General features: G+C 39.2%; 1 protein-coding gene across 3 annotated transcripts in view; it reads left to right on the forward strand.

The window, feature by feature from the left end:
• The window catches only part of RFX4 (regulatory factor X4), a 91,379-nt gene that overhangs the window by 50,537 nt on the left and 13,084 nt on the right, over positions 1–27,758 (forward strand). For 2 of the 3 annotated variants that reach the window (XM_027668107.1, XM_027668124.1), the window contains 9 exons: positions 373–536; positions 2,928–3,028; positions 4,846–4,904; positions 6,456–6,600; positions 10,868–10,962; positions 12,622–12,739; positions 18,359–18,478; positions 19,744–19,905; positions 27,434–27,596. In XM_027668107.1, coding sequence (XP_027523908.1) covers positions 373–536; positions 2,928–3,028; positions 4,846–4,904; positions 6,456–6,600; positions 10,868–10,962; positions 12,622–12,739; positions 18,359–18,478; positions 19,744–19,905; positions 27,434–27,596 — 1,127 coding nt within the window. The remainder of the gene's footprint in view (positions 1–372; positions 537–2,927; positions 3,029–4,845; positions 4,905–6,455; positions 6,601–10,867; positions 10,963–12,621; positions 12,740–18,358; positions 18,479–19,743; positions 19,906–27,433; positions 27,597–27,758) is intronic. The other variant, XM_027668114.1, reaches the window with a different exon arrangement.

Raw genomic sequence — 27,758 nt, forward strand, 5'->3', positions numbered from 1 at the left:
TTGTATACAGGGTCAGAGAGCAAAGAGAGAGAAAAAGGCTTGACATGTGGAAGCCAAAGAGTTACACTCACCAGCCACTGATGGAAGGTAAAAATATGGTGGTTCCCATAGGTCTCTCTGCTGTAGTAACACAAAGACACCCAGTAACCAACCCAGAGTGTCTCCTCACCCTTTGGTTGATTCTTCCACTGAGTACTGTGTTACAGTATGAGCCTGTCTAGTTAAGAAATATGCCTTGCCTGTGTGGCACACCATCAGACCAGCTCTGGGGCTAAAACAAATGCTATGTAAGCAGGATCATTTCAAGAGAGAGGTATTTGTGGCCTTTGATTATTTTAATTTAAACATCCCTGCTTCTTCTCATGATTGCAGGTTCAAAGTTTTCTTCTGCACTTTTGGCAAGGGATGCCTCCTCATATGCTGCCTGTACTGGGTTCTTCAACTGTAGTGAATATAGTGGGAGTTTGTGATTCAATTCTGTACAAGGCAATTTCTGGAGTTTTGATGCCAACAGTACTACAAGCCTTACCTGACAGGTCAGTATAGCTCACAGCACTGACCCCTTCTAGCTCAACTGTCTTTGTTGCATGTGTTTTCTTCAAGAATGACACCAGTTCTCAGAAAGCTGCTTGCTGCCACCCATTTTCTGAGTTTAAATCACACTGTCAATTGAAAGGAGTTGAAGAGCTTACATGTTCCTTAATAAATGTTCAGATTTTAACAAGGCTTGTATTATAAAAAGCTTGGAGGGTTGGGAGTTTTTATGGGATGAAGGATACCACCTTCTTCTTGGTTTCTTAACATTCAGCTGACAGTTTTGTCCCAACTTGCAGGGAATGTCAGAAGTCTGCATGTTGCAGAGTACCATACTGTCTTCCGAAAATTTCTGACACTTTCTTCTAGTCTGTGAAAACAACATAACTGTTCTAGATAATTATGACAAGAGAAGGTGGCCTGACCACTCCGTTTGTAAATATTCACATGCATATTCAGGCACTGCAACCTAAGCATTTGTCTGTGTATACAGTCTAGGAACCCAACTGTTATTCTGCTTGCCAGGAATATAAAACACACTTGTGAAACCTTGAAGAAGCTGATTTAATTTTAATACTATCCTATGAAGAACAGAAGTGTGATTTGCTTAGGATCATTTTATTTAATGAGTATTTGCCTCTGTTGTTTCAAAGCTAAATTCACTTTTCCAATCCATGCAGTAGATTTCAGCTGTTCTCTTCCTACCAGGAATTCACATGAGTCCAAGAAGTCTTGTTTATATAGGAGAAGCAGGACAGAGATCAACAGTCCACAGTAAAAAGTATAGTCATTGAGTGCAATCAATATGTCTCTCCCTTTGTTTTTCCTAATATGAGTATCAGGAAGATATTTTTCTAGCTATATTTTTACATCTTTAGTATTATTTGACTGATGCGGTCCTGATGCGGAGCAATTTGTTAAGAATATTGCTCTAGGAGTTTCTTATTGATGCTGTGTATTATCCCCCAAGATTTTAAAGTGTCTGTAATCATGGAAAATATTTTCAGGATGTTGTTCTGCTCCCCTGTGTGCCTTTCATGACTGCTAAAGTACAGAATTACAGGCAAGGTATTTTTTACACAAGAAATCTCTTATAAACATGGGCTTTTTTTGATAAGACATGTACATTTTTAAAGGCTTTCCTTCCCGCTGCCCCCCCCCCCCCAAATCTATTTCACTGGAAGGATTAAACAGAACAGCAGTCCTTTTCTCAAGCTGCTTAGTTCTTTCATAGCAAATAAGGAGAGACTTGAGTGTGAATATAGACTTTTGTAATGCATATAAAGGGCCAGATTGTGGCTATTAAGCCATAGCCTGCACTGGAGGGGGTGAAGAAGGGTCTCATTGCAATGGAAGCTCCTGAAGGAAATCTTGCTGACTCAGCCAGAATCCTCTGAGATACTTCCTGGGAACAAATTCTGGCTATCCAGAAAAACCACTTTTTAGGGAGCACAGCAGTTGTCATCCATCCCTTTTCCTCTTTAACTCTCTTTGTGGAGCAGAGCAGGCCTATGGCCGTGTTTATTTTACCACATCTCTTCTCAGTGCAGTGTGTTAGGAGTACAAACAGAAAATGCTTCCTGGCTGAAAGAGGAAAGTTCCTTGCACCTTTCCTCTCTCTCTCTCATTTGTGTATCTCTGCTATTGCTACAGGCAATTCAGCTTTGTCTGTCAGATCCAGCTGTTAGGGTCCCCTGCACAACACTGCAGCTCTTCCTGCAAACTGACATTTTATATTGAAGATTCCGAGAAGAAGAGCAGAATGGATCTCCTACCAAGTTTAACAGGAAATGATGGAACCATCAGGAGTGGGTAGCAAGGGAGAAGAGAGAAATCTCACTTGTCTGGGAAAGTTCAGGTCCTGCGCAGAGCTAAGCAGGCAGGTCCTGTTCCACCCCCATTTCCCCCACCTGTGTGGGCTTGGCCTGAAAATTCCTCCCCTCCATCATCATCCCCACTCACTGGTTCTGGCCTGCAGCATAGTTGATTGTTGCTCCACTTGAACATCCCTGTACACATCTGTATAAATCTGGGCACAGCTGAGCAGAAACCCAAAGCTCGATTTATTGTCTTCTTTAAATGGTTGTGATTTTATATTTGTACAGAGTATGAATGATTTTATTTCAAGTAGGAATACTGTTTGTAAGTATCAAAGCGGTGCCACGCAGAGACTTTCATTCTTTGTGAGGTTTTGAACATGGTGGTATGTTTTGCTTTTGCTGCAAAGTTTTCAGCAGTTTCAGAAGTTTTTCTTCGTGCCTACAAACTAAGATATGTTAACAACTCTGCATAATAATGAGTTGCAAATAAATGACTCATGGTCCCACACATTCAGATTTTATAGTATAATGCACAGAGTAAATGTGTTCTGATGTAGTGATTCCTTTTTGCAGTTTGACGCAGGTGATCCGAAAGTTTGCAAAGCAACTGGATGAGTGGCTGAAAGTAGCTCTCCATGATTTGCCAGAAAACCTACGAAATATCAAATTTGAATGTATGTATTGCTCAATCTCTCTCCTGTTAAACTGGGATGTACAGTGTTTATTGATTACAAATTAATTGCAAGTGAGACTAGTGTTCTTTTAGGAACCTGTCATCATTATAAATCTTGCATTCATTTGCACTCTTCACTTGTTCATGAGAACCAATCTCATTTAGTGAAAGAAGGCTTTGCTCAAAATAAGAATTTCTTTTACTTTCTTGTGGATTCTGATAAGAAATTAATTTTGTTTATAGTAAGAAAACATTAGGGATGATATTAGGCAAAGAAAATTATTAAACAAACCTTTAGGCAAGCAGAATTTGAATACAGCTTGAGACCCTTACTCAAAAAAGTGCCAGAGTTAAAAATGAAGGAGATCAAATTACCCTGTCACCACAGGAAAGGGCACTAGTCCTTTTCAGATGTGCTTTGTAGATGCCTGCAGTGCACATCACCTATTGATAAAGCCTGCTTTATTTCACGGCTCTCAATTCTTTGCCTTTCATGAGCACTAAATTCCACACCACAAAGTTAAAAGAAAAAAAAAAACTAATTTAGGAGCAGGATTAACTATTTTGATCAGCGTGGAAAATTAGGTGTATATTTTACTGAGAACAGTCAGAATGAAAGTTGGAACAACTGATTTTAAGGGGTTTTGAATTGTTTACTGATTTGTTTAAAAATTAAACAAAATCAGGGCTGAGAATATGCTTTACCACATTTTTACCAGTTCAAAAATGTTGAGAATCTTCAGCAGCAAAATCTTTTCCAATCTTATAGGTAGAGAGAAATAGTTGGATGGTGTACTCTCTAGTCATTCTCAGTCTCTGTTCTTTAACTGCCTCTATGTACAGTACAGAGGAAAAATACTCTGTGGCCACATCTAACATCTCTTTGGATATGCCTGAAAGGCTGGTGATTTTGGTATAAGGAAAATATTGTGTGCATCCTGCCTTTTACATGAATCTTTGTTGCTTCTGCAATTGTTTCTTCCTCATCAGAATTGGTGATAGCGTACACAGCCAATGGAGGTACTGAAAGGAGTGAATGCAAGCTTGGTAATGTTTGCAGTTCCAGAGTCACAGATTACAGGGAAAACATGCACAAACCAACATTTTATAAGTTCATTTTCCAAGCATAGGAAATATCGTAATACAAGGTCCATATTGCTTGCAAAGAGTTAAAATAGGAGCAGAGGACTGGCAAGTACCTCCTGAGGCATTTCAGTCCATAATGTATCAGCATATCATGCAACCACTTTCAGAAACTTTGATCAAATTCTACCTGAAATTATATCAGAGTTTAGCTCCTACTACTTCAGTCAAAAGACTCCTCCAAAACTTGTTTGCATTAAGACTTAGCAACCTTTTCTCATTTCCACACATAAGGTAGCTATTGATATTTTATGCCCACTTCTCCTTGCACCAACATTTGTCTTCCCATTAAATAGTTCTTTCTGGTCTTCAGTTCCTTTGTGTAGCAAGAGAAAATTTGCCATGCTGAAAAAGCAAAGCTCTCCTATTGTCCTCTGTTTCTCTTGTCACCTCATTATTCACAGCATCTATAAATCATTGCTTGCAATATGCCTCTGTAAAACTGATTGAGCATCCAGATTTAAGGTTTTAGGTCAAGGTTTAAATTAAGTGAAAACTGTTTAAATTAAGTGAAACTGGGTTATTTGAGTGAATTTTATATGGTCACAATTTTATATAGGAAAGTGGATCTTGTTTTGTTTTATTTTATTTTGTTCTCATTTTAATTTAATACTTTCAGGAATAATTTTCTTTATTTAGCACAGTATGTAAATATGCATCTCTTCTTTCCTGCAGTGTCCAGAAGATTCTCACAAATACTCCGGCGACAGACTTCACTAAATCATCTCTGCCAAGTAAATATTTCAGTTACCTAAGTTTGATAAATGCCATTTTTACTGACTTTTCAAGTAATTTTATGAATTGACAGGTTAGACTTTACTCAAAGAGGAGGAGATCATGTTAGCAGTTTGTGTCCAATATTTATTGTGACCATCTTTACAAACCAAAAAGTAATCAGTGAAAAATGCTTTTCTAGACAACTGGCAATTCCAGATTATTAAATCCAGCAGGGTATTTCATGAAAAAAAAATTATTATTTGATTTGAAGAGATGGTTCGTTTCCAGTAAGTAAATATGAGACATTTCATTGCTTTCAGAGCAGTGCCTATTAGGCCAATTGCAAAGCAAGAAAAATTTCTACCTGCCCAACAATAAACTTCAAGTCTAATTTTATATTACAAATCAAATGCAAATTGGGAAAAACAAAATAGCTGAACCACTGGGCTTTTAAATAGACCTGGTCGTGTAACCATAGCAAGTGAACATAAAAACTGCTTTGAAGTGTTTGGTTTTCACCAGTTCACCTATCAATTACCTATCAAAAAGTCATGAGGCCAAATTCTAGCATAAAAAGGGAGGGAATGCATGGAGCTAATTAACATTTCATCCAGGTTTTGGAGGGGATAGTTTGTTTTCAATGTCACACTGAAAGCTCCATTTTTGGAAGGTGTATCCAATGCCTCTGGTGAAGTCTGTGAGAGGTGAAGCCCACAGGAAGAATCTCTGGGGGAAAAAATTCTTTGTAGTTTTCTTCCTCTGTTATTTTAATGGTGGAGGCAGAGAAACCAGCGTTACCCTTCCTCAAATATGGTGGATCATCACCAAACCTTGGAGGTCCATAGGAATTCAGAGGAAATCAAGATAAAGAGACCACAACCCTGTGCATCAGACCTGTGATCAAACAGTTTACCTACATGAAGGACTGTTCCAAGTGCACCACTTCCTTGGGGAAGCTGATAACTTTAGTGCGAGTTATCATCCCTGCTTAACTTACAGAGATCCATTGTACTTTATATGACCATGACCTTGTGTCACTTCCTTTCCTCTCAGTCCATCCTCCCCATTATCAACAGCAGATCCCTGTCTCAGTTAACCAAGACACATATGTGATGAGGAGGCAAAGGAGGTTTGACCTTTTTATGTGGCTGAGGGAAGAATGAGAGTCTTCCAAGTTTGGGAGAGGGGAGGGTGCAAACCTGAGTGGGGTTTGTTTGGTTGTGTCTTGACTTTTCTTGTTGCTTTTTTGTTTTGAGCTGAAGCTTGCCGTAAAAACCAACAGAACTGTTAGAGATTGAGGGGTCTAGCAATGGCAGCATCAGATTGTTGTTCCTTAGGGTTTGGGGTGGATGCAAGCAAAATACTTGAGTTGATTAAAGTAGGCAAAATTACTTGAGAAGTCTCCTGTTTGAGGGCCCTGTAATATCCATAAGACATCAAGCTGGTGGGTGGGGGTCCATGAGGAGGATCAACTTAGTGAGCCTAGCTAAGGAAGCATAAAAGGGGATAAAGCCTATTTTTTAACCTAATAAAGCATGAACTAATGAATAGATTGGATTGGATTACAGGCATCAAGAACAGTGATCCACAGTGCAGACATCACATTTCAAATGCTGGAGGACTGGAGGAATGTGGATCTGAATAGCATTACCAAACAAACCCTCTATACTATGGAGGACTCACGGGAGGAACACAGAAAGCTCATCATACAATGTAAGAGCAGAACCTTCAAATAAAGCCAGGTGAACTTGGTTTCCTGCTGCAAACAAAGCTCAGAGAAAGTAGCACTATTTTTGCAGCCATTGGTTTGCTCACAGGCTTTAGATAAATACAGAGACATTTACCAAAATGTAAGGCAAGGCCCTGCCAAGGCCTTACGTTTTGTGACATAGATCTGGGCACTCTTCCATTAATGAGTTCCTTTCTAGTATCCAGAACAGCCAATGGCACAAAACTTTCACCCCAATTCAGGAGGATTTTTTCCATGAAAAACTAAATTTATGAGTGAACTACTGAATATGTGAAACTCCATTCTTTCCTGCTGTAGAATTGCAGGAAAATTGTCTTTTGAAGGCCTTGAACACTCAAGTGGCTGTGTATTTGAGTCCCTTATAAACTTGTTTATAAAAAGTTTCTTTTCACACCGTGTTTTCATAAACAAGATCACCTGATGGGGTAAGCTTTCACTGTGAACTTTCATGAGTAAGTGGAAGTCCTACATCAAAGAAGTTCATTGGCTAATTTAGCTTCTGTCTTGTATAGTGAAGGGCATGGACTTAAAAGTGACTTTGGAGAAACTGGCAAATTGGTTTTAGAATCAAAGATCTTTTACAAATATAAAATATACCTTCCGTAATCCAGCAAGTGTTTCATGGTTGCAAGCTTGGTGTAACATGAAGCACATTGAGTTTTGTTGATCTGAGGCAGCAGAGCTTTGCCTCTAGCATCATTCATAACCTCACTTCCCTGGGAACACACCTGTTGTATTACCATCTCTCTCCTGAGAACACCAGTCATCTTTTATCCAGATCCAGCCTTAATGGAGTGCAAGCTGGGCAACCACTTGTGGGAGCCCAGCAAGGGTAGGTTTGCTAGTGAGGTAACTCTTCCACTGAGTGGCTGGGAAGAGGAGAGGTGACACCTTCACAGGTAAACTGGACCCTACAAGGTTGACTTTGGCAGTCATTCCACTGTGTTAACACTAGCAGTCTTCTCCTCTGCTCAGGGATGGGCCTTGCATTCCCTGTTAGCTCTGTTTTCCAGTGAGGAGTGCTTGGTACTCTTTCCTCTCCTTCTTAACCCTTTATTCATTTCCTAACAGGGCCCTCTTCCCTCTTGAGGAGATAGAAGCTTGACATGGCAGCAGAGGAGGTAGCATATAGTGAGACTGAAGTCCAGAAGCTGAGTGCATCCTTCTGTTATCTGTTCTGTTTTCATTATCTAGCCAACATCCTCGCATTGCCTGAAAAAGAGAGTTCCCAAAGTTACACTCCCTAGCAGCAGGAAAAATTTTGGCTGCCATTCAGAAAATCCTTAATGTTCAGGAAAGCTTCTTGTACGTATGCTAACTACTTAAATACAAACTTTTGTGTAATAAAATCAAACTGAATTTTCCTGAATGCTAATGGGTTTGAGCAAGTTTTTCCATATTTTAGGTCCATACTGCAGCATTTAACATCCTGCTTTGCAGAGGCTGCTGAGCTTTTTGGGCTGGAAGTCAGCTTAAAGAAGACAGAAGTTCTCTATCCACCAGCACCTCAGGAAGTCTTCCATCATCCCCATATCACCATTGGCGAATCAGAGTTCAAATCAGTCCAACAGTTTAATTACCTAGGTAGCCTCATCTCCTTGAATGGTACGATTGATGGGGAGATAGACAACAGGTTAGCAAAGGCATACAGTGCCTTCGGAAAGCTTCATAAAAGAGTTTGGCGAAGTAAACACCTCAAGAAAAGTACAAAGATCAGTGTTTACAGAGCCATAGTGCTGTCTACTCTTTTATATGGATCTCAATCATGGGTCATCTACCGCCACCACCTGCGTCTCCTAGAACACTTCCATCAACGCTGCCTCCGAACAATCCTAAACATCCACTGGTCAGACTATGTGACCAATACATCTGTTCTAGAACAAGCAGCAGTCACAAGCATTGAGGCCATGTTGCTGAGAACACAGCTGCGCTGGGCAGGGCACGTCTCAAGGATAAAGGACCACCGCCTCCCTAAGATCTTGCTTTATGGTGAACTTGCCACCGGCTGCAGCAAGAGAGGAGCCCTGAAGAGAAGATACAAGGACTCCCTGAAACAACATCTCAGCCTTGGCCATACTGATCAACATAACTGGTCTACTCTGGCCTCCAGTCGGGAGGCCTGGAGACACACCATCCATAACGCAGCTGTCTCCTTTGAGATCGCATGCAGGATCACTCTTGAGGAGAAAAGACAACGCAGAAAGAATCGTGTCTTGCCAATACCACCTAAGGAGTCTTTCTGCTGTGCCTTTTGCAACTGAACGTGTCTACCTCGCATTGGCCTTTTTAGCCACCAGCGTGTTTGTAACAAAGGTGGGCAGAGCCCTTCCCAAATCTTCATTCGCGAAGCCCAACCACAAATGAAGTCCAATAAGTAGTTACTTGGAAATGGTAACTTATTATGAACGTTCATCATGAGATGGGATTCCACTGAGATGTTCTTATATGTAGCAAGATTATTCTAGAACTTACTTTTTTTTTTCCATCTTTGATGTTTATTCTACTTGACTAAAGTTCTTTTTAAAGGCTACATTCTGTGTGACTTATATGACATGAACTTAAGGCCTGCTTTCACATTGTGGTACTACTAATCAAGAAAGTACAATTGCCATCTTCCGTAACTAGAAAAAAGTAAACATGTTTATAAACCTTTAAACAAGCTTAGAGAGAAACAGAAAAATCACTGGGCATAAGAGAACCTCTTTCCCCCTCTCCTCTGGTAGCTATCTCTGACATGATTTCTACTTTATTCCCTCTTTCTCAGATCCTGTTGAGGTATTTTTGACAAGCACTAAAGGCTAAGAGTTTACTTTTCTCAAATAGGTTGTTGTACACAGTTGTATTGCTCCAGCAGCAAAGCAAGCAACTGATTTGTTTTTCCACTCTTACTCCCCTCTTTGCACAGCATATGAATTACTTCATCTGTTGTATCAGGCAGTTTTTGTCCAGCCAAATATTCAGGTAAGGAGACATTTAGATTCCTCTGTGATCTTGTTCTGAATAAAAGGAGGTTGCCCATCCAATAAAACAATGAAAGAAGATAAGGGTGGCCCAAATATCCCTTCTTCCCTGACTAATGTTGCTGACAGGTCAGCCTTTGCAAGTCTAAGCTAAACAAAGTTGTAGTCAGGTGTGAAGCAAATGCATTCCTGGTCATCTTGCTGATTCAACTTAAGAGACCAGGGAGGTTTTCTTTGCTTTATTGTCTGATAGCCTCCCTGGCTCGTATCTCTAGCTGTCATTTCTAAGCTTTGCCTCCTTCACTATCTTTTCTACAGCAGGAAATTCCTTCCTCCTGTTATTTATAACTAAGCAGAAGTGGAAACGCATAGCACATTGAAATCATCCTGCAACACAGCAGGTAGAAAGTATCTTTCTTGACTTACTGTGCCTTTTATTTTAGCTGAGTTGAAGAATAGTTTGTTAAGATGTCAAAATACATGATTCTTTGTCTTCCAGCCATTGATTCTCATAAATAAATGAGACGCAGTTTTAAGGGCGGCATTCCAATGCCTCGTTTTTACTTATTGTATTAAAATATTAATATTGGAAAAGTGTATTTGGAAAAGCTTAAAAAGTATACAGGTTGCTTTTTGCAACTCTTCATAATAAGTATAACATTTCTGCAATGACAGCAATTTGCTTTGAAGAAGTAGAAGTTTATGGAAATTGTGTGTGTGTGTGTGTGCGCGTGTGTGTGTGCATGTGTGTGTGTGTCTGGCATTGCAAACAGATGATTTACAGCAGTTAATTAATGTTTTTGCAACTAAAGCGTTATACAGATTAGTGTCCTACCAACAATGCTCATCCACTTGGTGCCTAGAAGATTCTTTATGCATTTCTAAATCAATATTATGCATGACATTTTTTCGTCACCAGGGTCCATGCTGACTTTCTCACTCTTTGTAGAGAATGCCACAAACATTTCACTTCCAGGTACACCTGATAGCTGAAGCTTAAATCAAAATATTACTTTTAAGAAGTAGGTTCTAATTTGCCCACATGAAAATACCACTTCCAATGATTGCATCGCTTCCATAGAAACAAGATAAGAGACCGAGCAAACTTTTTGGGTCAGCACAAAGATGAATTTATTACACTTATGCAATCTATTACGAAAAAACCACAGCGAACTTGTGATGCTACTGGCAGCCTTTTTTATTTGTTTTTCTTTTGTTCCAAATGTAATCCAAGTACTGAGATGGGCTGTTGTTTTGTTTTGTCTGCCAGTATATCAGGAGTTTGATCACCTTTTGGAGGAGCAGTCCCCCATTGAGTCGTACATCGAGTGGCTGGATTCCATGGTGGACAGATGCGTTGTAAAGGTTGGTAAGCAGGAGCAAGGACCTGAGTCACTGATGTGCATTATGAACTCTATTGAGGTCACAGATTTTTGGAAAAAAATAAAAAAAATTAAAAAAAAAAAAAAAAAAAAAAGAAAAGCATTGGTAATAACCAGGAATAAAGCAGCAATGGGCAAAATCTCACCAGTTTTCATGGAGAATTGCTCACATTCAGGATTCTGCTTTATTCTGCACTTGTTTATTTTATCCCAAAAGACAGTATTCAAGAATGAACAGAGCTGAGATTTCCAATCAAATCAATATTTCAGGAACATGGAAAAATAGATTAAGGGTCAGAGTTGTCCTAATGACATAGTACAAATAAAAGCATAATCTAGCCTTCTGAGATTTTTATGAAAAGGATATTTAAGCTAGTTAATTCATTTATATATAATCAAATGTAAGGATGAAAGCCTATATTACCATTCAGTCAAGGGTATATTTATGTTGACTTTTCAGCTGATTTGGATACCAAGGACTTTTATTTTAATTTAAGTGCATGCAGAAGCCTACTAACAAAGCTTTAAAACGTATTTTCAAAAGCAATCAGTCATCGCCATAATTTTACATAGAGTATGAAAATATATGATTGACTATTTAAATTTCTGTCACTAACAATATTTCGTATTAGGATGTTCTATTAGAATTTCAACTCTTCATTCCAGTTCACAGAATCACAGAACATGCTGAGTTGGAAGGGACCCACAAGGATCATTGAGTCCAACTCCTAGCCTAGTTGTGAAAGCTCAGAAGCAAAAACAAAACAAAACAAAATACACTGCCTCTCTCTCTGCTGCAAAAGGACCATACAGAAAAGAACAGATATTTCCCTGGATTACTTGAAATATTTTGATTGCTTTGGGGAACTTTTGCAATTTGAAATTCAGACCATGACTGTTAATTTTAATGAAGAACCTGAATGAATTCTAATAGATGATTGGGTAAACCTAATTCTTTAACTCACGTATGGCTATAATAAATCAATTTTTGAAGAGTTAATGCCTGAAATGTGCTTTCTGGAAAGTATTTTTCCTAGTTAAATGACTAAGTGAATTCACAAAAATAAAAACATGAAGGAACAAAAAACTTTATGGACAATACTCTCAGACACATGATGTGACTCTTGGGTATGGTTCTGTACAGGCCCAGGAGTTGGACTCGATGATCCATGTGGGTACCTTCCAACTCGGCATGTTCTGTGATTCTGAGTTCAAGAAGCATTTATACTCAATATTAAATCTTAATTGAAATATTAATGTAAATTTTCAGTGTAGATCAAACATTATGGATTATAATTTGCTTCCTTGACTAGGAAGCAAGAATGAACATGTAAGTAATTAGGTTAAGATGAAGATCAGAGCAATTTTTTTGCAGTCCTTTCATCATTTATGAAGGAGATTCAGTCTCGAATAATACTTCATTAATTCATCTTTCTGAAGGTTGTATATGGTTATATGCTGGTTTTCTGTCTAAGGCCATTTGGAGTTTGGGTTTTAGTAATTTATAATGTATATTTTAACATGAATATAATGGTAAGTAGTTTTTCAGTATAAAAAAAGAAGATGGATACGTGCATCATTTAGCTGTATTGCTGGTAGAAATGTAAGTTTCTTCTTGTCAGACATATCTGTCTTCTTGCAGGTAGCTGCCAAGAGACAAGGCTCTTTGAAGAAAGTAGCTCAGCAGTTCCTCCTGATGTGGTCCTGTTTTGGCACTCGAGTGATTCGGGACATGACTTTGCACAGTGCACCCAGCTTTGGTACTTTGATTTTGTTGTAATAATTGCATGTCACAGTCAAAAAAATCTGTATCTTAGCTTGTAATGTACAGTTTAAGTGAAAATATAAACAGTTCTCACACGTCCAGGCATCATTAAAAAATAAGCTGGGGCTACTGACATTTGGAAATAATGCTCAGACAGATGTCTGTCTTCAAGATCTAGCCAGGTGAGCTGGAAACTTTACTGCTTCCTTCTGTTTGCTGTTGGCCAGTAGCTGGAGTGATCAGTCCCCGGGCAGCTGCAGGAGTCAGTCACAGGAGCGTTCCCTAGTGCACTTCAGCACAAAGTGAGCCTGGTTACCCAAACCACTCTGACCACGCGTTGTGCCAAGAGAGATGACTTTGTGCTGAAGTGGATGAAAAGCTCTCCAGTGAACCACTTTGCCAGCTCTCCTTTTAAAGGGCATAGCATTTGAAACTGGTCTTTGCAAAATGAGTGCGCTTCTATAACCTGGACAGATTCTCTTACAATTTTTAAGATGTCAGTCAGGATGGAAAAATAGATTTTTACTTTTTAAATGAAAAAGCATCTTGCTTTTCTACAGAGCTTTAAATGGGGCTTTGTCCTGGGATACAAACAGTTCAGATTAAAATCAGTTAAAAGCAAGAATGTTTAGACTGCTGTGTCATGGGTGTGAACATTCACGGTCGATTGGGACCAGATTTTATGTAAGGGATGGTTTTTGTGGTACGTTTGTCTGAATATGTTAGTAGAAGATCAGTAGAGAATGATTTTATATGGGCATTGAATTGAACAAGTGCAAGGATTTCTGCCAGCTGAGCTTTGAAGTCCTTGATCCTTTTAGGACCACCTAACAGCATAAATTCAGATAGTGTCAGACAGGTACAATATGATATTTGTATTATATATTTATATATTTATAATACATATTCATAGTATATATACTATATATTTGTATATAAATTATTTATATTTTAACCTGAAACTGCTTTCATTCCCATTGTAAAAGACTTTTCCAAACAGATATTAGTGAATCATCATTAGACATTAGGATAGTGAGTGTTCCCAAGGTGATTACAATTTCCATCTGCTAACTTGTGTTTTCAGCACCAATATCCTGGTCACATCTATTTTCCACTTCCTTTAGGACTCATTTGCTCCTTAAATCACTGTGTCTTTTATTGTGGGCATAAAAATAGCTGGTACTGCTTAACAGTATACTTTCCCCCAGTGTTCAAAAATCCCTTTGCATGAATACTGAATAAATGCTGAATTTCCTTTTCTAGAACCTTGGGTTGCAGCACTTCTCTGTGCAGGCACAGTCCCGACCTGTGAAAGACACCAGTAGACAACAAATGAAAAAACATTCTGTGTTAGTGCAGTGTTGAGATTATATTGTTACTCATGAAATGAGAAGACTGAGAATTATTTGTTGTTTCAAGTTTGAAATGCACTACAATATAATAGATCATATCTATCAAAATAACTTACCTGTTGTCTCTCTTAAAATTTTGGCATTTGAATTTGTCTCTTTTTTTGAGATCTTCAACTGTTCAGCTGAGTTTGTAGGGTTTGGGGTTTTGTTTGTGTTTTGAGTTCACTGAGTATATTTGTGTGTACAAATGCGTGAGTCTTCTTGTATGGACACACACCTTTGAACATTATTTTGATATGTTTATATGTAACTACAGTCCAGAAAAGAATGGATTGGCCATAGTCGACATGTTATTCATGGGTATGTGATTATAATTAGAACAGGATCAATAACTGCTTTTCAATTTGGCAGCCAACTCAAGAGTTTGAAGAAACCAAATTATCACGCTCAGTGTGAAGCTGAGATAGTTTGTGATTTTCTTCAAATTCAGAAATCTTTTCAAAAATAAAATCAAAGATAATTCTTTTTCACCTGTCAGATTTTGGTGCTTAGACCACCAAGGAAGTTGGAATACCTGGCACTGGAGTGACTGGCACAGAGATTTGATTCTGCAGAGCTTTTAAGAGTGGTGGCATGGGCAGGTTGAAACAATCCCTGGCAGAAGAAAAAAGCTTCTCTCTCTTGCTCTCTCTCTCTTTTTCTCTCTGCCTGCCTCCCTCCCTCCCTTCTTCCTGCCTATGCATATCAAAGGCACAGTTGGTGGCACTGTTTGGGTAATGCATCCAGTGTATAAAGTAACTAATTAGTAATAGAAGCTCCATGATTTTGTCCTGGAAATCTCACTGTTGTTTTGCTAGTTACATGTAATTGCTGTATCCCTTAATAGTTGCTGATGCTTACTATGCCTCAGCTGGGTAATCACTGCCATAGTTTCTGTTAACTCCTGAAAATCAGACCCAAATACTATTTATCATTGTAACTACAGTCTCTTGAATGACTTCTTACCTTTTCCTAAAGAAGTAATTGGTTTGCCAGCCACAGCTGGATCTATTTCAGTATTTAAAGATAGACTTGAAAGAACTAGAGTTTCACATGAGAAACAGTAGATTGCAAACACAGAATAAACTATGGTACATCATGCTGAATAGCCATTCACTGAGGCTGAAATGCATGCCCTGATATTGGTTTCAGTCTATAGCTTATATTTAATTCAATCCATTTAAAAATGTAAAAATATTGCATTCATTCAGTACGAAAAACTTGTTTGTTTGGTGTCTTTCACACAAACTCTGGGCTCAAAAACTCTATGCAGAGTTTAAAAATACACAGTGGGAGAAATAATAGGAGAGGAAGAGAGAAATTCAAAAGAGTGACAAGGGCACTGGAGTGTTTTTAAGTGCTGCATTCAGTATTGCCAACATCAAGTCTTCAAAATAAAGCATTAGACCCCCCGAAAGCAAACACATTTTTTAAAATAGCAGATCTTGGGTTCCTGTCATTGGCTTACTATCATTACAGTGTTTAGGGTTCACACACAAAGTGTTTTTATGAAACTACAACCAGCTTTCCTTATTTTATTTTTATTTTTAATTAAAGCTGAGTAAGGAGTTTGATGGAAAATACTAAATACCTTGAGTTTTATATCACCACATGAAGTTTGCCAGCATTTTGTCCTGTTTTTTTTTTTTTTGCCTTGAAAATACCTGTTGGTAGTAACTGCACTAGAGTAAACAGAAACTTTCAACTGAAAAACTCTAGTCAGAAGAAGACTGAGCATTTTGTGGAGATTCTTGATAATCCAGGTTTCCAGTGGGGAAATTCTAGGTCAATAACAAGGTGATCAGCCATGTCTACTGTCTTTATTGTGCTGCTTAATTGAATAGTATTTTATTTAACAAGACTTTGAGCTAAAAAAATTTCTAAAAATGTTCTCTGCAGTAGTTAAGTGAAGGTCCCCCACTATTTACCCTCAAAAGGCTGGGGAAACTTGTTACCGTTTTGATTTTTGTAGTCACATGAAACAAATGAAGAACTGGATGCTTCAGGTTCACCAGCAGCCAAAGATTCCGGCTCATTGCAAAGGTGTTGCAATGACTGTGTCCTTTTTCTGTGCTGCCTTGGCCAAGAGCACAGAAGCCCTGTGGAAACCTCCCAGGGTGTGTGCTCAGCTCACACCAGTGATGACAGAAGCCATGCAGGCCTGGACTGAGAGAATGAAACACAAAGACCATCCAAGTGACAAAGAAAAAGTCTGTGCTCAGCGCCTTGAAAGCTAAATTGCCAATTAGATTTAAATAAGGATATAGGGTCTTTCAAACCACTTCTGCCCTTCAACAGAATGTTTGAATACAGAAGTCATAGTAGGAGTAGTTATGCTTCGTTGTGATGAAAACTGGCGCATCGAGATAAACCTTTGCTGTGAAGAAACCAGTCACTATGAAATTTGATTGTATTTGGAACTTGTTTGATCTTTTTCTCATGGAAGTATTTCTCTAATGTAGTAATGGAATTTCCAAAGGAATACATCCAGATGAGGAGTTTCTTTTGGTTTTCTTTTTGTCTGGCAGTAGTTGATCGCTGTTTCCAGCTCAGCTGATGATCTTTCTCTTAGTTTAAACTAGCTGCTGGACAGGCTGTTATGTTAACCTGACTGTATTTGCAGTTGTCAGAGTTATTTAGTAACTTAGATGAACATATAATAATCCATGCAAATATAAACCCCATTGGATGAGAAAGTTCTGTTTGGAGCCATTACAGGTACTTGACATCATGGAATCTATTACATAAACTGACTCAACTCCAACTTGATACTTCTCAGTCCTCCCCTGCAGATGGGTGTTGGTCTGTTCAGAAGGGCACCACACAATATCTCAGCTCTGATGCTTTGCTCCTCTTACTTTTCCCTGAAATGCATCTATGCTCTATTCTTACATATCTTTTTTTTCTTGTGGCTATTTGTGCTCTAGGGCAAACATTTCTTCACCATACCTGATACGTATCCTTCTTTATAAATTATGGGAAGCAACTCACTTCCTTTCTGCAAAATAAAGCCAACTGTGCATTTTTTAGTCATTTAAAATCTATTATCTGTTGCCCACACCCTTCCAGTAATCTTCTCCATACCAGTTTCTACTTGTATTAATTTCTCTTGAACACGGGTAACTAGAGTTATATGCAATGTTCTAAGTGAGGTTTCACCAGTGCCTTGTGCAACAGTATTAATATTTCTGTTTCTATAAGGAATTATATAAATCAGGGGATGATATAAGTCTCCAAGGGCAGGACTTCTTACAGCATGCTATTAAACTTCATTTCCATTACTCTAGTCCATAGTATCACCCAGTCCTTCCTCCTAACAACATTAGCAAGTTCTCCATCCGTATTCAAATCTTACTTGAAGATTTCTGACAGATAGCTATCCATATAATCTCCTTTCACTATTGATTTTCAAAGTACTTTTTTGACTCCATACCCCACATATTCTTTTGCCCATGCTCTTCCCTCAATTCCTCAAGCCTTTAAGTTTTTCACATTCCTGTAATGGCAGTTAAGAGGCAGTATCAAGGGCATCTCCTTAGTTAAGCACAGAAACAGGCCAAATGTTATGCTGCTATGATTCAAACTGATAATTAGGAAATGGTAGCGTAGTACTTCTTCAGTAGAAGAACTATGACAGAGCAAAGCTTTGGCACAAGTCTTTTCCTTTGAGACATCTACAGTTGCTGCTATTGTCTCCACGTTTGGCAGATACTGCACTGGGGAGATACCATCAAGAGATTTAGAAGGTTGCTTCTACCTTCCTGTTGATTAGTCTCATTTCTTTGGCACAGGTAGTTCAGAAAATTCATACCAGGATGTGTTGCTAAGGTAGCCAGTTCGGTATTCTACTTCTGACAGATAATTATATCTGATTCTTTAGATAAAATGAAACCATTTCACTGTAGTGCAAGTGTCAAAATTGTCATTCAGTGCTAATGCAGGAGAAGAAAAATCCGTCAAGTTCCAGCTTTCAGTTAGGTGACTTTCTTGCACCCTAGACCACAACTGGTTGTAGAAGCCTGTATAAATTCAGGAATGAACAGGGTTTACTACTCACCAGTTTTATTTTGACCTCTCCTGCCTCCAGTAAGAGAGATACTTCAGTGGCAGTAACATATAGAGGCAGTCCTAGCAGTACTGTTTGTGTTGAGCACCATAATAATTGGTTTAATGAGTGTATTGAGACAGTCAATGGCTTTTTTGTTTTTTCACTTTATTACCAGGGTCGTTTCACCTTATTCACTTGATGTTTGATGACTACGTATTGTACCTGCTAGAATCACTCCATTGTCAGGAGAAAGCTAATGAGCTAATGAGGGCAATGAAAGGAGAAGGAAGCACAGGTGAGTTTGTTCTTTTATTAGTCATGTAATTTTATTCCATTGGTTTCTCTATTTTCTACGTGGAGATATTTCTTTATCCTTATCTAACCCACTGAGGCTTACCTAGGAGCAAGGTGGTTTTCAGTTCGATCGTGACGTGAAATAAATAATTTGATAGGCGTCCCTGGTTAACACATTCTGGAAGAGATCTACCAGCTTCCCAGTGTCACTCTGGATGTCTGAAATCCCATTGTTAAGCACTCAGTCAGTGTTTCACTAAGAAATTTTTGTACTGAAACTTTTAACTTAGTTATTCTTGATTAATTAGTTATTAATTGATTACTGTGTTTCAGTGGACCCAGTGTTAATAAATTCACTGATATAAGTGGATTTTTACCAGTCTAAATAAGAGGAAGAGATATCAGAAGTGAGAAAAGACAAACCCTGGAGCTATTGTTTCTGGTACACTTATATTCTGAGTGCCTGTACGGAAGGAGATTCTGAGTCCTGCTCCACTCTACACTGCCTTGCCAGAACAGAAGCAAGCAGAGGTTGCCTTTAGTCTTTCTACTCTGGGCAATCCCTTGCGATGAGGGGTCCTCAATGATCTTTCCTCCTTGAATCTCCCACTAATTTTGTCAAGTTAAACCTCTCTGTCACCTTTGGAAAGCTTCATTTTCCATTTTAGCTGTGGTTTAATTTGTCAGCTTGTAGATTTATGGGAAGAGGAACATTTCAGTGGTTAGAGTAATATCTTCTATGTGGTGAAAGACTTGGATTTAATTCACTGCCCTGCCATAGCCTCTTGGGTTTTTAACAAACAAGTTGCTTATCCTTGCATATTTTCCACTACCTTTAGCAGTTAAACCATCCAGGATGTCATCCTCTTTAGTCAACAAAGAAAGAGGATTGTGACAAAAACCACTGGAATACCCTGGAGATTCCTGTTTCTTTCCCATGTCTCTAGAAGCTGTAGGAGCGCCTAACTCAGAGTGGACTCCTAATTTTAGATATGTAATAGTACATTACAGGAATATAAGCCTTAAGTTGTCCATGCATGAGTTTCCTATCCATACAATAGCAAAAATGGTACTTTCCTTTAAGAAGTCTTATGTACATTGAGGGTTATAATGCTGAATGTTACAGAAGTACTTCTTTCAAAGATTTTTGGTTTCTGCTATGTATTTCTTAGGCTCTATGGAACTTAACTGCTTGAATTAATATTTTTTTTAGTTTCCCTGAGTCTACCTTTAGCTATGTTTTATGATTTCTCTCTCATTCTGCAGCAGAAATACGAGAAGAAATTATTCTGAGTGAAGCAGCTCCTCCAACTCCCTCCCCAGTGCCGTTCTCCCCCGCTAAATCTGCCACCTCAGTGGAAGTGCCCTCTGCCCCATCACCCATCAGCAATCAGTCCCCAGAGTATGGTGGCATAACAGCTACTACAGGTAGGTAGGCTTAGGCAACTAAATCTACTTGAAGGTGGCTTTTGCACTTGGTGACCTGATATTGAGCTCGAGAAGATGATGTGCTGGCTTGTAAGATATGAGAAGCCTTCCTAAACCAGAAATCTGTTCTGCACGTGATGTGCAGTCTATCAGGAAAAAGATATGATGTTTGGATATTTTATGCATTTGAAGGAAATGTGCCATGTATTTTAGATTTTGTGAGATTTTCAAAATCTCAATTCAATACTGACTCAGGAATTCCTACAGGGTAAAGTGAGACATGGGTATCTTTCAGTGCATTTCACTCCCAAATATGTTTAAATAGCTGTGCAAGTTTCTCTTGGGAATGTTTTACATATCGCTGGTAAATTTCATCTGTCAATGTTAGAGACTAGGAATTACATGTGGAAACTCTCGCTTTTGTGATGTACTAGAAAAGTTACAAAATCTTCTTTAAAAATATCATAAAATGATGATTTACCACACTAGAGAATTTGGCAGTGGCTGGACAACTAATAAATCTTTCTGAAAAATACTTTTCATGTTTTCAAAGGCGCCACAGGGAAACATAATGAATAATTGTGGTGGAAAGAGATTTAAAAACATTTGTCCCTACATCACAACTTAAGGTTTTCTCACTGCTGGAGACAATATATTTTTAGGAGGGAAATAGGATGGTATTACACCCAGGACAGTTAGACTAGAGACAAATGATTCCCAGACATGGCAGGTGATCACATAGGTTTAGATCAGTCAACAGTGGAGGTGGTGCATATCTGTGACTCTTGTTGAAACGTTGATTTTGCAGATAATTTGGTCTGTAGGCATTGTGGTCCAATGAGATCATTGTGATGTTAGAGCCAGAACTTAGTATGACACAGGGTTGTCATCATCATCATCATCATGGCTGGGCTTCGTGAACGAAGATTTGGGAAGGGCTCTACCCACATTTGCTACAAGCACGCTGGTGGCTGAAAAGGCCAATGTGAGGTTGGCACGTCTGGTTGCAAAAGGCACAGCAGAAAGACTCCTTAGGTGGTACCGACAAGACACGATTCTTTCTGCGTTGTCTTTTCTCCTCAAGAGTGATCCTGTGTGTGTTCCCAAAGGCATCAGCAGCGTTATAGATGGCGTGTCTCCAGGCCTCCCAATTGGAGGCCAGAGTAGACCAGTGATGATGATCAATATGGCCAAGGCTGAGATGTTGTTTCAGGGAGTCCTTGTATCTTCTCTTCGGGGCTCCTCTCTTGCAGCAGCCGGTGGCAAGTTCACCATAAAGCAAGATCTTAGGGAGGTGGTGGTCCTTCATTCTTAAGACATGCCCTGCCCAACGTAGCTGTGTTCTCAGCAACATGACCTCAATACTCGTAAGTGCTGCCTGTTCTAGAACAGACGTATTGGTCACATAATCTGACCAGCTGTACCCAGAAGTAAAAGACTGCAAAGAAGGAAACTGTGTTCTCTCCAGGGCCATTGACAGCAATGGAGATTTGAGAGACTTGTGTTTAGGGTGCAGATACCATAACTCTGTCTGATTATCACATAATAGTTAACCCAAAGCTTATTCCATATTTCTGTAATGGGCATTTTGCCAGGTATCTGAGCTTCCACCTTCAGTTGACTTACGCACAACTCTAGGCAGGTCTGGGAACTGTGTAAATCTTATGTATCCCCCCCTGAGTCCCACCAGTAATGCAAAGGAATGGCTTTACACAAACATTACAATCTCTTTTTTTTCATCTTGTCCATTATTTTATTACAGTCTGATTTATTCTCTCCCTCTAATATTTTTATTGAATCATAGAATGGTTTGGGTTGGAAGGGACCCTAAAGATCACCTAGTTCTGACCCCCCTGCCATGGGCAGGGATACTTTCCAGTAGACCAGGTTGCACAGAGCTCCATCCATCCCGGCCTTGAACACTTCCATGGATAGGGCATCCACAACTTCTCTGGGCAAGATGTTCCAGTGCTTCGTCACCCTCACAGTAAAGAATTTTTTCCTAATATGTAATTTAAACCTACTGTCTTTCAGTTTGAAGCCATTTCTCCTTGTCCTGTCACTCCATGCCTTTGTAAATAATCTCTCTCCATCTTCCTTGTAGGCTCCCTTCAGGTACTGGAAGTCCACAATTTGGTCACCCTGAAGCCTTCTCCTTTCCAGGCTGAACAAACCCAGTTCTCTCAGCCTTTCCTCACTGGAGAGGTGCTCCATCCCTCTAATCATCTTGGTAACCTTCCTCTGGACTCTCTCCAACAGGTCGATGTCCTTCCTGTGCTGGGGACCCCACAGCTGGATGCAGTGCTCCAGGTGGGGTCTCACCAGAGCAGAGCAGAGGTGTAGAATCACGTACCTTGCCCTGCTGGCTGTGCTGTTTTTCATGCAGCCCAGGATGCAATTGGCTTTCTGGGCTGTGAGCACACATTGCCAGTTCAAGTCCAGCCTCTCATTTACCAGCAACCCCAAGTCCTTCTCAGCAGAGCTGTTCTCCATCCGTTCATCCCCCAGCCTATGTTGATACTGTTGATACTGATGGAGATGTTTGCCCCAACCCAGGTGCAGCACCTTGTACTTGGTCTTGTTAAATCTCATGAGAATCCCATGGGCCCATTTCTCGAGCTTGTCCAGGTCCTCTGGATGGTATCCCATCTTTCAGGTGTGTCAACTGCACCATTTAGCTTGGAGTCATCTGCAAATTTCCTGAGGGTGCACTCAATCCCTTTATCTATGTCATTAAGGTATTAAATAACAGTGATCTCAGTAAGGACCCCTGAGGGACACCACTTGTCACTGATGTCCATCGGGACTCAGAGCTGTTGCATCTACCCTCTAGATGCAATTGTCCAACCACTTTCTTATCCACATAGCAGTCCCCCTATCAAATCCATCTCTCTCCAATTTAGAGAGAAGGGTGTAGTGGGGGACTATGCCAAAGACTTTCCAGAAAGATAAACGACAGATAAATCACATCTGTAACCTTTCTCTTCTCCACTGATACAATCACTTCATCATAGAAGGCCATTAGATTGGTCATGCAGGGCTTGCCCTTTTTGAAATTGTGCTGATTGTCCCAAATTACCTCCTTGTCCTCCATGTGTCTCAGCATAGCTCCCAGGAGGATGTGTTCCATGGTCTTCCCAGGCGCAGAGGTAAGGCTGACAGGTCAGTAGTTCTCAGGGTCCTCCTTTCTACCCTTTTTAAAGATCGGTACAATGTTTCCCCTTTTCCAGTCACCTGGGACTTCACCTGACTGCCATGACTTTTCAAACATCATGAAGAGTGCCTTGGCAACTACATCAGCCAAGGAGACTGGGATGCCTCTCATTTGGGTCCCATATGACATAAATGTCCCATTTATGTACATACAAGTTGCTCAGAGTGTTTTGAACCTGATCTTTACTTACAGATGTAAGTATGTTAGTATGTCCTGCTAAGGCCAAGGTCTGCTAGTGTGAAGTCTCAAGCCAGAAACAAGATGGTTTGGGGACAATTGTGGAAGAACCTACTCCCACAGTACAGCAGTAGAACTTGATGTAGTTTTTCCCACATCAGAACTTTTTAGGCAAGAAAACTATTTCTGATTATTTTTACATTGTTTTAAAAAATTTTGTTGGGTTGAATCGGATTTTACTCTTGCTGTCTGGTGCAGTTTTACTTCTGTGAGTGTGAAAATAATTTTTGCCTAACATAAAACGAACTTGTCAATGCAAGTAGTGGTCTGGTTAAGATTAAATATGAGTACGTGGCTATTTCTTGTTCATAATTTGGGCAATTAATAATACCTCTGTTTCCCATGTTCATCATGTAGATGGACTGATCACCTTTCTAGTTTGCTAACCATTACACCATGGAATGCACTGTTAATTCACATAAAGCAATATGAAATAACAACTGTGTCTCAGATATAGGAAATTGCTATACTTTAAAATAGGAGTGCTGAAGATGCATTGCATATACTAAAACTATTTTGTATACAGATCTGTGGCATTAATACAAAGAATATTTTGGAACATGAACCTCTGTTCTGGAAAGGTGTATTTAAAGTATTGATTTTCATCCCTGTCTTTTATGAGGTAAATGTAAAACTCTGCTTTGCACATCTTGAGAACTAGTTCCATTGGTTACCATTAGCTTTCAGTTCCCCAGCTTAAGGTATCATTAACTCTTTCTTGTTTTCGGAATTAGCAATAAAAGTTAACTATTAAACTTGCATTTTAACCTCTTTGCCTTCAGTCAGTGGTCAGTGCAAAACCAAATTAAACTGTTGCAATTACATGATACTGAGCAAAAGAAAGGTAAATGCTATGTATCACAGTCTGTGGTAGAACATCTGGCATGGCATTGCTAACATTTTATTTAAAACTTTTTGTTAGGTTACTAGACATTTAAAAGGCTAGTTAGTCTTCATCCTTTCTAAATCACAAAGGCCAGATTAATGATTATTCAAACTGCAACAATATTGTAATAAAATTGATAGCGGTATGGCAGACTATGCTGCTCTCTCTTAAAGCCCCTCTTAAAGTTTTTATTACTCATTTACCAATGTAATCATTTTTAGATGGCACAGAATTAACTCTGAATAGTAAGTAGTTCCTAATGTGTTATTAAACTATGGAGTTTACTGTTCAGTTTCAAAAAATATATGCTTAAAATGAGTCTTCAGGTCAGCAATGGTCATTAAGGGTCGCTGTTTTTCCAAGTCCAGGCTAGGTGTTAAAGATCTGGGAGTGCTTGCACAGAGCTATCACTTCTCGTATTTGTGTGTATGAGTAGAACAAATTTCTGGGTTTTTTTTGTAAAGCTTTAGCTCCTGGACTTATACGAGTATTTGAGAACATCAGCTCTTCTCCAAAAATCAGTTCAATTCTAATAGCTGCAGAGTGTAAAAGTCAAGGGTTCCAACTTCAAAAGGCAACTCTCCCCTTCAAATGGAAGGGCCTGTGTTTTTCTAAAGCTGATAGGTAAGGTAATCTGTTCGTTGTGGGAGGACATGAGGGGGGTCTGACTGGATTTCTGATTGCTTGAGGTTGACAGTACTGCTTACTATGAGACATAGTGCACAGTGCTCTGAGTGTCTCGCTTGTGCCTTCATGGTCATTTACTCCAGCATAAAGCAGATATAAAATGCAGCACCATGAAGCAGCTTTGGGGGGTTTTGTGCACTGGTGTACATGATGTCACCAATAACAACAGGGCTCTTGCTGGACTAAGAGCAGTTCCATTTATATTTGGCTCCTCTGCAGGTCAGATGACCTCTTGGTTAATACCCCCAAAATCACTCTTTTTTTTTTCAAAGAGAAAAGAAAAAGGAGTGATAATAAGTGAATTTCCCTATTTTAATCAAATCCTGCATGTTCAGAACACAAAGCAGAGCAAACTGTTGCTCAATCACTATTGTTTTTGCTTATTTCAAAAAAGCAGTTCAGTTGGGTTCAGTCATATCTAAAAGAGACTTCATCTCCTGGAGTTCAATTCTGTGACTAGCTGAGGAAATTAATCATCGAGGACTGGGACACAGGCATATTGAATACAATATTAGATAAAATGCAAGGGATCTTTTGGCCCTTTTATTACTCTTTGTGTTAGAGGTAGGAAGGTCATGAGATTTTTGGATTAGTGGTCAATTTCTTTCTGGGAAAAAATAAAATCCGGTCAAAGTAAATTCGTGTTTTATGGTAAACTGAAAAAAAAGTGAAAAAAACCCTCCCCAAAAATAATGTTACCTAAAAATAAGTATTTGAGTTTTTTCACCATCTTTGTTCTCCTTCTTTCTTTTCTCTTTGTTTTGCCTTTTGAATTTAGGCTTGTTTTGAAACAAAGTTTCAAATTTTCTTTTGGAAGATAACACTCGAAAAATATGTTGACCTTTTGAAATAGAAATGTTTCATAAAAATATTCTGTAGACAAGTTGTCGATAATTTCAACACAGTTTTTCTCATGTTTTCAAATGAAGTTATTTGGTGACCACATAAGTAGTTTTGGCCCCTTCCACAGAAACTTTTTTAGTGAAGGCAGCTTCCTTAAATATTTGCCTCAACTCAAGGAACCTTGACTGCTTATATCCACAGCAACAGTGATGAGCTGGATTATCTTTGGTCTCAGGGATCTCAATGGTCCTCTGCAACAGGAGGACATGAAAGACTGAAAATTCAAGTCAGTGGCAGAAAATGCAGGCATATGAAAACAGACTTATCACAAACACCCTTGGCCATAGTACATCCAAGGATGTCTATTATAAGAACAACAAATCACACCCTGCTGAAATATTTCAAGCTGGACTTACCTTGTGGAGCTCAGAATGCCTTCATTCAGTCTCAGAATTAAGCATTTCCCATTTAAAAAAAATATTTGCCTGATTTTGCCAAATGAAATCACACATACCTGAGGAAAATTATTCACAGCTGAGATAGGCTTTTCATTCCTCAAAGCCATGGAGTGGGCACAGACCTGGTAGTATAATCACTTCCCCCTCTGAATTACGCCCTTTTATACTACAGGAAGTCCTAGAATCCATACTGAAAAAAAAACTAGTCACCTCCTGCAATTCCTTTTAGCTGATGAAAAAGAGTCAAGAGTGCCCAGAGACCCCCAAACTTGTGTTCACATTGGGCTAAATTCAGTGTTCTGGTCCTCATTTACAGGGTAATCTCAGCCAGTATGGTCATGACCTCCAGCGAGAGCTATGTTATACTGGAACAATAGATCTGTCAACCTCCTGAGTGAAAGGGGTGTGTGCAAAGGACAAAGGTTTCTCAGCAGCTGGCTCGTGAAACTGGAGTTCCTGCCTGGAAGGGATCAGGATGATTAAAAAACTCAGCACCTTCTAAGCAAAATGGAAAACCCACTTCTTTGCTCTTTGCTCTTCCCACAAACACTCTACGTGAAAAAAGAAATTAAGTCCAGTCCCTGCTGCCACAAAAAAAAAAAAAAAGAAGAAAAAAAAAAAGAAATATTATTTGCAGGAAGCAAAAGGCCAGGGAATTTCTGTCTATATACTTGTTATAATTTGGAGATCTTTTTAGTGTTGCCACTACAAGGGCTGGTACCTGGTTGGGTGGAACAGGTACAAATTGCAAAAGGAATCAAGAAATTTATTTAGCAACACCCATTTTTTTCTCTAATCCTTCACTGTTCTGATCATACCTCCTGCCTCAGTCCAGGCAGCCCTCTTCATGTGAGAGAGACCCCACGGTTTGGTGTATCATGCCTGAGAAATCTTAACACTGGTGTTTTTCTGAGTCCCATCCAGGTTTTTCTTTTTCTGAAAAATTATTTCAACACCACACTGAAAGTTCACAGTGTGAACCATCCCATATATGTTTCATACTTCTGGATCTTTGTGCACTCCAAATGATTGAAATGTATTTTTACTTATGCCTAAGATATGACTGGTTTGTTCACTTTGGTTGATACCCTTTCCATTATTATTGCCTGTTAACTTGTTTTCCTATCATTCTCTCGAAGAATGACACCTCTATGGATGGCAGCCCATGTTAACTCTGTTCCTTTAACATTTGTTTGTCTGCAGGGGCTATGCAATCCTACACATGGTCACTCACCTACACTGTGACAACAGCTGCTGGGTCACCTGCTGAAAATTCCCAGCAGCTGCCCTGCATGAGAAGTCCACATGTACCCTCTTCATCTGTCACACACCGGATACCCGTTTATCCCCACAGAGAAGAACACGGGTAAGTCACTTCCCAGTGGCTTGGGGTTTGTTTTGTTTTGGGGTTTTTTTGCAGGTTTTGGATGAACTCAGGTGCTTTTTTGAAATACAATGGAAAGCTATTTCTTGATGCTGTAAGTCTGTACTGCAGAGATATTGGTATCATAATTCTTTGGTTGTTGTT

Source organism: Corapipo altera, unplaced genomic scaffold (assembly GCF_003945725.1).
Source record: "Corapipo altera isolate COAL_440 unplaced genomic scaffold, ASM394572v1 1, whole genome shotgun sequence".
NCBI classification, from domain to species: domain Eukaryota; kingdom Metazoa; phylum Chordata; class Aves; order Passeriformes; family Pipridae; genus Corapipo; species Corapipo altera.